Source organism: Colletes latitarsis, chromosome 8 (genome assembly GCF_051014445.1).
Source record: "Colletes latitarsis isolate SP2378_abdomen chromosome 8, iyColLati1, whole genome shotgun sequence".
Lineage (NCBI taxonomy): Eukaryota > Metazoa > Arthropoda > Insecta > Hymenoptera > Colletidae > Colletes > Colletes latitarsis.
In genome coordinates, this window is record NC_135141.1 from 20,979,340 (window position 1) to 20,992,776 (window position 13,437).

The window sequence follows — 13,437 nt, forward strand, 5'->3', positions numbered from 1 at the left end:
CTAACGATTTGTTTCTTTATGTTCAGCGGACTTGTATTACAAGATCTTACGTTCGTGCATATTGGAAACAGTGATCTATTACCGGATGGCACTATAAATTTTTCGAAGAGATGGCAACAGTTTAATATCGTTGAAAATATGAAGAGGTTCAAGAAAGGGTAAGGCTATTTTTAATATTTATTTAATGTTAATGCATCACACCAAACTTTAAACTAGGGCCGAGTTTAAGTCTTTAACTCATAGTCTTACAGTTAGAGTTTAACACTATTTGAATATTTTATGCACTGATAGAGATATCTGAATGTTCGCAGCCTTTGAATAACGTCATATGAAATATACATCAACTACTTGTCCCATCGTATGTTTTTAAATATTTTTATTTGGTATATCCCTAGCAAACGGGCCGTTCACCGATCGGGGTGAGTTACATGTCATTCGATTCGTTTAATTCAGTACATTATTAATATGCATTTTATTATTTGTGGAAAATTCGTTATTTTTGCTTAAACTTGTCGGAAAGTTGCAATAAAAAAAGTAAGGTTAAGTATATTTTGATAGCTCCACAGGTAGATACAAGTGACTGTCGTTACTATGTTCATATTATAAATTATAAATGCCAGGAAGTCAAATGCTAATTTGTTAAACATATATTAAATGAAATTTCTGCTATTCCTGCTAATATTTCATTGAATAAATCCCCATTTTCCTGTTAGGTACATTTATTAAATACATAATGGCTCAGGTATCCAATGAAGTTACCCTTCGTGAAAATATAAAATATTAATAATCTTGTATGTTATAAAAAAGATTAGAAAATGTGTGGCATGCCTCAAAGTGGTCTCAATTTAATTCGTATAAGCATCAGTAATGGGATCTTCAAAACTGATGCTGTGATTAATTTTCAAATGGCCTCTATGATATTTTCTACGAGAAAATGTTAATTCATCAATCTCGACAATCTTCTCTACCTTTCCAATTGCTGTGCAGAAATTATACAGCCAATCGACCATAATTTGTCCTATAAAATAAGAGCATTGCGAAACAGTATTTTTATTTAATTTTAGTTATACAGGGTGTTCAGCCACCCCTGGGAAAAATTTTAATGGGGGATTCTAGAGGCCAAAATAAGACGAAAATCAAGAATACCAATTTATTGATGGAGGCTTCGTTAAAAAGTTATTAACGTTTAAAGTTCCGCCAGTACTGAATTTTTTTCTCGAAAATACGCAAGATTTCGGGGATATGTCTATTCACCAAAAATGATTGTAATTGACCCCCAAAGCTAACAATATTTTTTTCAGAACGATTTCAAATATTTTAATTTCGTCGAAAAATTTCACACATTCTCGAATTTTTTTCTAGAAAGTGGGTACGATTTCGGGGGTATGTCTATTGACCAAAAATGATTGTAATTGACCCCCAGAACTGAAAATAATTTTTTTAAAACGATTTGACATTTTTTTTTTTTGCCGAAAAATTTAGGCACCTACCCCCTGTCGATTTTTCTTAAAAATTCGTTTTTGATTTTTAATAATTTTGTTTGACGCCCTACAGAAAAGTTGTCTAATACTTTTTCGTAGGTACTCATGAGCTCTACTCCAGAAAAAAGTTTCATTGAAATATATTCAGTATTGTAGGAGTTATGGCAGTTTGAAAATTGGACCATTTTTATGGGGTTTTTCTCGTTTTGCGGGGTCAAGAATCAACTTTTCGGATATTTTTGCGATTTGTACATATTCTCCGCCAAAATACGCGTAATTTGCTTTTTTAAACATTAAAATCGTCCAATCCGTTCAGAAGTTATGACGTTCTAAAGATTTGCATAAAATTTCGAGGATCCATTTTTGGTCTCAAATTAGATTTTCAATAAGGAATTTTTTTCTCGAAAGTGCGTAGGATTTCGGGGGTATGTGTAATGACCAAAAATGATTATAATTGATCCCCGCAACCGAAAATAATTTTTTTGGAATAATTTGAAAAATTTTTTTTCGCCGAAAAATTTCAGCACCTACCCGATTTTTTTTCTCGAAAGTGGATAGGATTTTGGAGGTATGTCTCTTCACCAAAAATGATCGTAATTGACCTGCGCAACCAAAAATAATTTTTGCAGAATGATTCGAAATTTTTTAATTTAATTGTTAATAACTTTTTAACGAAGCCTCCATCAACAAATTGGTATTCTTGATTTTCGTCTTATTTTGGCCTCTACAATCCCCCATTAAAATTTTTCCCAAGGGTGGTCGAATACCCTGTATAATAATATGACATTGCTCATAATTGTATGTTAGTATATATGTTAATTTTAAAACATCTGTAGGTGAGTTAGGTGTGAGTTAGATTAGGAACCAGGGGGAGGGGGGCAATATTTTGTACAGTTGCTGCACATACTGTCTACCTGACCTGCTCCTGCATAGTAAGTGATAAAAAAATGACTTTTATGCATACATGTTTAACAAATTAGACCATTTACACCATGAACACAGTAACTACAGTCTTTTCTTTCTACCTGTGAACCTGTCGCTGGTTCACAGGTAGTAAACTTCGTTAACACTAGGTTTACGGACACTCGTTGCGTATATTTTTATTATAATTCACTACGTTAACAGTTGCATTAAAATGCAGTTTTTCTTTTAATTAGAGGATACATCCATATCATTACATCAATTCAATTCAACATAAATTGCTAACAAATAATATTTATGAGTCCTATAACGTTAAGTTTAGAATCTGAATGCGTCAAATTGACGCGTACCGTAAACCTACTGTTAAAAATAACGGAAAATCGTTAAAAATAATGAAATACATATTAATAATGTACTGAATTAGACGAGTCCGTTTGCTAGGAATGTTCCTTTTATTTTTGTAAAGAAAAAATTATATGTTCTCATATCTCAGCTACATCATACCTAGGCTTCTATGTGCATCTAACCTAATGGCACTATTAGAGATATATCTCGAAGCTGTTTTTTATCATGTGTGCGTTCTTTGTTGCAGGACGTACTCGTTCAAAAAACACGAACGTATAATAACGTTCTTCAACAATTTCAGTGATTTCCTCTGTGAGGAGGCAATGTGGCAAATTTCAGAGAGCATCAAACCACGCGGTGGTAAAAAAGTACAGTCACAGAACTAGAATATATCTAACCCTTTCACTGCCTGTGTCTCGAAATCGAAAGGCTGAATCAGTGAATTAGAATGTTTATATTTATGATATTTAGATAAATGCTTCATTGCAAATCAAACGAAACCTCATACAACACTCCGAACGGCGGTGAAAGGGTTAGGCGAGATCTATCCCGGTTCAACAGCCTCTGTGAGGTTGTATTTTACTTTATGGAAATTTTAATATACAATCCATATTGAAAGGAAGGATACGAGAAACCGAAATCACGCGTTTAGATTAAATTTGAATTTGATGTATTCGTTTTATTTAATTGTAAGTGTATGAACGGGTATCGATTGAATCGAAACGTCGAAAGTTGAAACGCGTTAGGGAGACTTTAAATGAATTAGCTAGCTCAATAATGTCTCAATGCATTTTTGTAGTGTTTTATCCTTTTTGCCATAAGACGGTATGCAGAAATCGTATTTGCTATGGACCTATGCAACATATACTTAAAGGATGCAGCTGTAATGATGCTTCACGTAGCATGAAGGGAAAAAGCTCCCTCATTTTAACTATTCTATATGTATGTCTATATGAAAACTATTTATTTATTTGCCTTTAATCAGCGAAATGTAAAAAGTAGTAGGGGTTCTTCTTCTTTTTTTTTTTTTTTTTTTTAACTTATTTAGATATATATAAACGTCCATTATATAGCTTTATCGTAGATAGAAAAAACTTTTCAAACGTCAACAGTGAACTGTTGACTGCGCAAGGAAGAAACACCAATTACGTTAATTAATGTAGAGCCATTGTAATTTCAGATCAGCGCCTCGGCGATGCGCTTTTCTGAACACATGGCACGACTGAGCGTAACTGTTACATATACTATTGTATATGATTATAGAGAACACTTTTTGTTGGGATCTTGTTAATAGGTATCCAAGCTTTCAGCTTTAAGTCGAATGGTTACCTAGAGGTATAGGTAAATTAAGTGTGAAACCACGATCGTAACGGAAGAATTGAATCGATAACCTCAACATCACCTTGTATTTTACCGTGATTTTAAATACCTTCGATGTCTTTTGCTACCGGAGTTTACGTACGTTTATAATTTTCAACGATGAAAGTGAGAATTTTCCTTTCTTTCACGATACATTCCGATAGAGTGAAAGAATCCGATCAGATTAATTTTCTTATGAAACGGAAAACACACTTGCCCCATTTGTTACTCTTCGTTAAATATACCGAAACATAATAGAGTGCAAGTTTTAATCTCCTAAGAGAATTGAGACCGCCTGTTAACAATATGGCTGTCCGTGTGCCTCGTATTATAGAATGAATGAATATCCAAACTTAACATTTCTCTAGTCGTTTCAAGCAATTTGTTTCACTTTGTTATTCGTCAAAACGTACGACCAACTATTCTACTCCTTATCAGCGATGTAATAATATATTACAAAGTGACCAATTATGCAAAATTTAAACAGATTCAGTTGTTTGATTATAATACGCAACGTAAAATTTTGTAGATTATCCCTAAGATAGAGTTACCGAAGAAAGTGTCCATACACCGCAACACGTTCAGTTTAAGCAATAAAAACTTTGATTATAAAAGGCTAATTAACTATGGAAGGCACACATGCAGTTAGAGAATTAACTCAGCTTTCAGATAGTATGAATTTCATTGTAACTTAATTAAAAATACAACAGACAAATCTCAAATGCCGAATGAAGTAAGAAAATTAGCGAGAAAAAAGTATTCATACAGAATTTTGTTTGTTTGTGAATCAGTCATATTTATAGTAATTAATATTTTGTAGGATATCCGTTATTATCAATAATCGTTTGTAATCGTCTGGGCATAGATTCAATTAAATTATTTGTTACATTTCCCTCCATTTTTTGCCATTCCTCTTGCAAAGCATTTGTTAAATCATTTTTATTTGAAATTTTATATTTTTGCAAAGGATGTTTCAATTCTTGCCATATATGCTCAATTGGATTTATGTTCGGTGATTGTGGAGGAGTTTCCAGAATGTGAGGCGTATTGTATAAAAGCCATTCTCTAATTAAATGAGTCTTGTGGATGGGAGCGTTATCTTGCTGAAAGTAATTATCGGAAAGACCTAATTTCCGTGCGCTGTCTTTCAAATTTGATTTTAAAATATCTAAATATTTATATTGATCTACTATTCCATCAATGAGATGCAGTTTCCCAGGCCATTTGCGGCCATACAGCCTCATACCATAAGGCTACCTCCACTATGTTTGACTGTAGGACTAATATTTTTGGGCCTTAAAGATTCTCCCTTTATTCTGTACACTAATTTTCGTCCATCTGAACCCCAAGTATTAAACTTGCTCTCGTCTGAGAAAATAACTTGCTTCCAAAAATCTAACGATTTATTTATGTAAATTTTTGCGAAATTAAGTCCTTTTTCTCTATTCACCTTATTGACGTAGGGTTTTTCCTCGCTACTCGTGCGAAATACTCTGATTCTTTAAGTTTGTTTGATATCGTTTTTGGACTTGTTACCAGTTCTTGCTTCTAATTCTAATGCGATTTTAGGTGCACTTTAAAATGGATTTTCTTTTATTTTCTTTGTAATAATCTTTCATCCCTTTCAGTTAACTCATTCGGTCTCCTGGAACGACGCATATTTTCAATTAATCCTGTACTTTTGTACTTATTTATATTGTACACTAGCATGACTCCTTTTTACCATTTCACCAATCTCGCGAAGTGATTTCCCACTTTTCCATAATTCAATTACAATTTTTCTTTCCTCTGTTGTAGTTTCCTTATTTTTAGCACTCATTATGATACAAACTATGATTCTTTAACAAACCACGCTAAGAATTGACGAAATGCTATGAAACAAAAGAAACAGAAATAAAAGAAAGACGAGATTCTCCCAAGATTTTGAGATTGGTATATTTCGCCAATAGATATCACGTATGAATGCTCTTTTCTCGCTGATTTTCTTACTTCATTCGGTATTTGAAATTTGTCTGTTGTATTTTTATTTAAATCATAATTAAATTCATACTATCTGAAAGCTGAATTAATTTCCCAACTGCATATGTGCCTTTCATAGCTAAGTAGCCTTCTATAATCAGAGTTATTATTGTTTAAACTGAATGTATTGCGGTGTATATAAAACACGTGCTGTTATTAATCAAGATAAGTGGACCAATTAAAAAGCAAACAAATTAATTTTCTTTTGATTCGATCTCGTTCCTAATAATTGTAGGTTATATTAACGAAGATGACCGGAATAATTGGTCGAAAACATTTTGATGCATAAAAAAGTTAAGTAAATGAAAAGATTGCTCGAAACGAATACAGGAATGTTGATTTTTTCCCCCTACAAAAATTAAATTTAATCTGAATGAATATCTGCTTATTAACGTTTCTCCGGTCTCTCGTTTTAGTACTAAATGTCTTGTATACAATACTCGGCGGCAAAGCTATGATAATCGGGCTTACGAGATTTTAAAATCTGTCATCTGCATGTTAACGCGTTCTACGTACGATTGTAACAGTCGTGCGCATTTATTATTCACGTTGAAAAGGCCTAAGCAGTTAATAGTTGGTGTCGGTCTATAAGCATACACAGTTAATTAAATCTTACAAATACTTAGACACCGTGAACAAAAGGCAACAAAAAAGCCGTTATTAGTCTTGAAACGTAGTTAGAAGTTTGCTATTATATATAAATCTGATAAAACAGTCGTCAATTTCCATGACATGCACCAAATATACATACGTAAACGTAGCTTTCAATAACGAAATCACGCGAGCGACAGGCGTTGAAACTGTTTCTCCGAATAGATGCACTCCGTTAATCTCAACCGTAAACAGTGGAAAAAGAAAATGGGAAAAAAAGAATCAATCTTAGCTAAAAATTTTTTTAACAAAGCATATTGCTGCGCCGATGACACACGAAAGAGTATAAATGCGACGATACACTTTGGATTTCTTTCGACGTGAATCCGTGCGTGCGAGCGTGTACCGGTGTGCGTGATCGAACACATTTCTGTTCAAATAGTTGATACATAGAAATGATTCGTCTAATCTAAGGCTAAGAGGAACTTTATTAACGTTGTAAATAGTTTGATTGTACTCATAATTTCTTGTATGTACGCGAGTGTCTTCTATTATTCGTAATTGTATATATACAGTATTATCTCTGTATTAACTTTACGCATGACGTGTTAAGCTCATACATTTTTAAGTTTATTCAAATTATTGTGATGCCATGTTACGTTCTCGCATAATAGACAACAATCCGTTATACAGAGACCCCCAAAATCATGCAACAAACGGATAAACTACAACGTAACAAACGAAATCGAACAATCTGTTGTTATCTTGTTATCTGACGCTTTGTTTTCAAGATGAAGGATCATTTTTCGCAACTGAACTTTGAACGCCAAAATGCATCGATTGGTCAGAGATTTCTTGGAATATTTATTGTTAACTTTATCGTTAACTTGATATTAATACGCTAGAAATTGGTCACCGAAACATTAATTGTTTGTATCTTGAACGCAAAAATTCAGATTGGCAAAGTGACGAAAGAATTTTCGATTTCTTTCGTTTCAAGGTATTCGCATATTTTTACTTCTTACATAATTTCACGGCAACTTTATTACGTTCGATTTTATTTTTTCTGTACTTTTCTTTAATACAATCATTGTCACTTTTTTCTGGAGTTCAGTTGCACTTTTTCTTTCGTATCGCACCATCAAACATCCTACATGATTCCTGACACGAATGTATTCGTACGTTAATTGTATTTTTTAAAGAATTCTGTTAGCAGTACCTTTTAAAATGGTTCCCCTGAAAGTCTATTTAAATGTAACGCAATTGTATCGATCGCCGTTGCATTTATTTTCTATCGATTACTTTCTCAACATATTGTTGACAACATTTTCGTGTATATTAGAAGTAAACGTGTAAGCATTCAGTTTTAAGGTAACGCTAACACTAACAAAACATGAGTGAGATAAAACAGAGAATATGCAACGAAAATCTTAGACTCGGTCAGTCTACTAGATAAAAACGTTAAGTTATTTCGCGCTAGGCAAACAAACTGTGAAGAAAGTGAATTGATTTTAATAATTAGATTGATAATAAGATACTTTTGAGGTATTCCCCTTCAAATTTCTCTTGCATCTTCACGTACAGTTGTATCTGTATCAGAAATATTCAAAATGTGCTCTATTTTTTGTATTTTGAAACTTAACTATTTTGTTAAATCTATCGTATTATCCTAATCAAAACAGATATCAGTTTCATACCCATATGTGATGGAATTATAACTTAAAAATTTACAGGCAATGAGCAAATCAAATTTAGGATTAGTTGTATCTAAAGATATAAGGATTAAGATTTTGTAATCCTCTGGGCGACAGGTAATGCGAGATCCCCAGTAATATTTTCGAAAGAAACGAACATGCATTTTTGCAAAATTTATGCAAACACCGTTTGTATTATAGAGATTTGATTCACACTTGAACTGTCGCGCGTAAAATCGTGTATGTCTCCCCCTCAGGCCAAAAATAGTTTTATACAGGGTGTTCGGCCACCCCTGGGAAAAATTTTAATGGGAGATTCCAGAGGCCAAAATAAGACAAAAATCAAGAATACCAATTTGTTGATGGAGGCATCGTTAAAAAGTTATTAACAATTAAATTCAACAATTTCAAATCGTTCTGGAAACATTATTTTCGGTTGCGGGGGTCAATTACAATCATTTTTGGTGAATAGACATATCCCCGAAATCCTATAAACTTTCTAGAAAAAAATTCGAGGTCTGAAATTTTTCGACGGAAAAAAAAAATTTCAAATCGTTTTGGAAAAATTATTTTCGGTTGCGGGAGTCAATTAAAATCATTTTTGGTCATTACACATACCCTCGAAATCCTACGCACTTTCGAGAAAAGAATTCCTTACCGAAAATCTAATTTGGCGCCTAAATTTTTCGACGAAAAAAGAAAATTTCAAATCGTTCTGGAAAAATTATTTTCGATTGCGGGGGTCAATTACAATCATTTTTGGTGAATAGATATACCCCCGAAATCCTACCCCCTTTCGAGAAAAAAATTCGAGAAGGTGTAAAATTTTTCGACGAAATTAAAATATTTCAAATCGTTCTGAAAAAAATATTGTCAGCTTTGAGGGTCAATTACAATCATTTTTGTTGAATAGACATTCCCCCGAAATCTTGCACATTTCCGAGAAAAAAATTCAGTACGAACGGAACTTTAATTGTTGATAACTTTTTAACGAAGCCTCGATCAACAAATTGGTATTCTTGATTTTCGTCTTATTTTGGCCTCTAGAATCCCCCATTAAAATTTTTCCCAGGGGTGGCCGAACACCCTGTATTAAAATATCCCCTTCTGACCACTTTTTGGACTTAATATACCGACAAAAGCAAAAATATTTTTTTATACGTAAATATTGACCGTGCGATTGTGTGAAACAAACGACGTAAAATGACCGCCCACTGCGTGTTGATAAAACACACGCGGCAGTTAAAGTGTTAATACGCTAAAAATAGCTACGTCTTCAACAATTACGAGACAGAATATCAAAACGACAAAGTTCACAGAGATTTCACTTTTCCAATGTGACCTGCAATGAATCTAATTTCCCTGCGATTAACAGCTTAATCTTACTATCAAATTTATCTTATTATCAATTATCTAATTTATTTTAAATTGATAGATTGATCTTCGCGACTGCATCCTTTCAACTCTGATTAGCCAAGCATAGCCTAGCATAGGCACAAATGTAAAACTGTGTTTTTTCGATCGTCCGCTGAACGTAGATACTACCAACGTAGCTTTTCGAGGAAACAGTCTGTAAACGAAAATGGACTCTAAAGCAATCGCTGTTAAACTTACTCTTACGACGCAAGGATTCTGAAACGTCACGATGCTATTTCAATACCGCATATATATCAGTACTTCCATGGCGAGGGGTATTTGCACACTTTTAACAATACGATGTACATATATATATATACATATATATACGAATTTAACGATCGAACGATTTCATTGATCTCTTATTGTATATTTTCGAAGGAAAAGAAAAACGTTCCAAACCGGACAGGCTCAAATCAAAAGCAACAGTTTCGTCGCGTGGCATGAATCTTAACAGAAATTGACGATTGCGCGTTTGAAATCAATGCAGAATTGTACGTCAAATAACTCTCGCCGAACTTGAATTTAACGATGTTCTGAATTCATCGTTGTAACAAGGAAACAATAAGTAATATTCTTAGCGAATATCGATAAGCATCAAACAAGTAATAATTACTATTAATGTGTTACTGATCTCTTATCGAAACAAAATATATGTGTAACTTAACATTAAATAGATACGGTGGTAAGTATTAGAAAGTACGGATAACCTAAACTGGGCGGTGATCGTCGATGCTCTGTTCGTTGCTAGACGAAAGTCTTTACCACCAGAGCGTTAATTATCATCACAATAAAAGCGACATATCCACGAAGCACGGTATTACTGTTTAGAAAGCAGTAAATCTGAACAAATTAATCAAGAACGGGGGTTTCGAACGTAACAGTCGGTTTCGAAACGATGTCTATTTAAATTCGATTGTTTTTAACGATGATGTAATTTGTTTGTTTGTTCAGCAGCACACGATACCGGTAATTAAGCGGTTTTATCGGGTAAAAAGATAGAGATTCGCGTTAAATAACAATAGCGTACAATTGCACGCCGAAATAAAATTTATTAACGATACTGGACATGATGCATAGATAGGCTATCATTCCACTGTATAATAATTATACGCGTGACAAAATCCACAAATGATCATTCGTTTGAAAGATTTTAACTAACGGAAATTTTTGGAAATCTACATCGATCTATTTTTGAAACGATTAATGATTTTTCGAACGAATATAATTTTTGATATTCAATTTAGAATTTGTTAATCGTAGAATGGAAATGTGAATTGGACGATAAGTGGCGGGGAAATAATTTTTTTAATCAGCTAGTCGGTATTATTTAAATAATCGAACACCAAATGTACCTATTTTTCGAGTGATTATTTTTAATGTGCGTCAAGTGATTAAATCGTTACTGGAATTGAACATTGTTTAATAAGAAAGAGATAACAATAGAATGTTTTCATCTTTAAAGAATGCATCTAACGAAACGCAATAAACAATAGAAAACGATCGAACGATATTCAAATTAATTTTGTTCTATCACGATATTAAAAATTGAAAAATTTATTCGTTTCTCCAGCAACAAGAGAATACGAATTTAAAAAATTCACGTTTTTTAAATATTTGTATGAAATTAGGTTATTTGCAATCCATCGATTGTATATGTATATGTTGCTGCTTCACACAAACAACAAATTGCATAACTTTCGTAACACTATGCTTGAAAATCCTCCGCGAATGTTGTGTATGATGTATTTATTATGAAACAATTAACGGGTTAATTAAATTTATTGCGTTACACATTTCGATTGAAAATTATGAGAATTACTCGGCGATTTGGATGTTATCGTCAGGAGATCGAATAATTCTAATAATTGCTATTAAATGAACATAAATTCTTACTATGAATTTTGATGGTTAATTTAATAATTTCGAGCTATCATTCATGATACATCTTTGGATTCATCCCTTAAATAAACAGTATGTGAAGCAACATACAATAATTCTTCTTAAGTATTGTATTTTTAACGTGTAGTACCATCACTTGTGAAATAAGATAAAAATGAACGAAGAACTTCCTAACCTTTTTAAAAAGCTTTATTGAAAATATTACGATACATTATTTAGGGGATTAATTCCAATCTTATTCACATTCAAAGAATTACACCTGCGAATTCGAAATGTACTGTATATCTCCAATCCTAACTGAGATAGCGACAAAGAGGTATCGAAAGACATTTATATTATATGTGTCTCATCTATAGGAATCCGTATAGTCGGTAGAAGACATATAAAGCGCCGATATTTAACGAAATTTGTCGCTTAAGATTATATCCGCATCTCTGGGTCCTCGTCTCCCTGCATTTATCATGTCCCCCTCTTCTCGTTTACTTAATTTACAAATACATTATATCTCTTCCACCAACTATACACACGTAGAACACTACTACCAGAAAAGAAATATAATCGGTAAACGAGATATCGTGAGGTCATAAATTAAGTAAAATATAAAATGTAAAAGGCAAACAACGGCATGAACAATTGTGTTCGGTAGCCAAAACAAAGCTGACAAATTATCATAACACGTAACCGGAGATGAGCAAAATTTTATTCGAGTAACAGAATAAGACCAAGTATCATGTGCACAGGAATTTATTCGCGATGTTTATTCGAACGGTTAATGTTAACTTTTTATCTTATCATTGTGAAGTACTTCGTGGTACGATTAGAATTTTCATTTTCATCTCACAAGTGAGAGATTAGCTATTTACATTTTATTCGTTATTCGAAATATACATATGTGTATGAAGGTTAGAATTTAGCTGATCTCTGCACGCGAGTATGCTCGAGAAGTTCACTATATCGCTTCTACCGATTGTATACGCGTAATCGTGAAACGTACTGGAAACGAAACACAATTCACTAAGCATATCATTTGTAAGCGAATAATTACTAATAACCATTATATCCGACGTCCCTCTCAATTACTCTCCACGATGAGAAAGAAACAGCTATATCGACAAGATACACGTAACGTTGTGCTCACGCCTTTAATTGTGCGATTTATTACGTAGCCGATCATATTTTTCTATGCATATTTTTCTTACTCTGTGCCGTTTAACACACGCCGTTAAAAGTCACGCGTTTATTTAATGCGATCCACATGCGATTAATATATGTAACTACGATCATTATTTACGGATCGCCGTGAAATATATTTTTCTTTCGTTCCCAGTCTGTGACTACCGAGTATGTTGAATATTTATATACGCACGAAGTTTTCGAACGAATGTTGTTGCTTTTCTTTTACTTTTTTTTTTTTGTAATAGGTGTACGAAGAAGTGAAATAAAAATATGTTAGAGTCAAAATGCACTATGATTACACTGTAGCGACGTATGAATAATGGATAACATGATGTGAGAATCTGTGAACAAATCAACAAGAAAATATTGTCACATGTACTCTTTTTACATTTTTAATTTTTTCTTTTGTCGCTTAAATGCTTCTGCGATTTTACAAGTAGCGAAGTTTAAATAAAAGATGTCCTATTCATTGTTGTCATTTAAATATTTTAGTAAATTATAGGCATTGTGCTTTCTATAAAGGAACCATGTGT

At 33.0% G+C, this 13,437-nt stretch overlaps 1 protein-coding gene across 6 annotated transcripts in view; it reads left to right on the top strand.

The window, feature by feature from the left end:
* The window catches only part of C3g (C3G guanyl-nucleotide exchange factor), a 129,409-nt gene extending 116,127 nt beyond the window's left edge, over positions 1-13,282 (top strand). For all 6 annotated transcript variants that reach the window (XM_076770855.1, XM_076770851.1, XM_076770854.1 and 3 more), the window contains 2 exons: positions 27-158; positions 2,995-13,282. In XM_076770855.1, the coding sequence (XP_076626970.1) occupies positions 27-158; positions 2,995-3,133 (271 nt within the window). In that variant the 3' untranslated portion in view covers positions 3,134-13,282. The remainder of the gene's footprint in view (positions 1-26; positions 159-2,994) is intronic.
* The last annotated feature ends 155 nt before the right edge of the window (positions 13,283-13,437 follow it).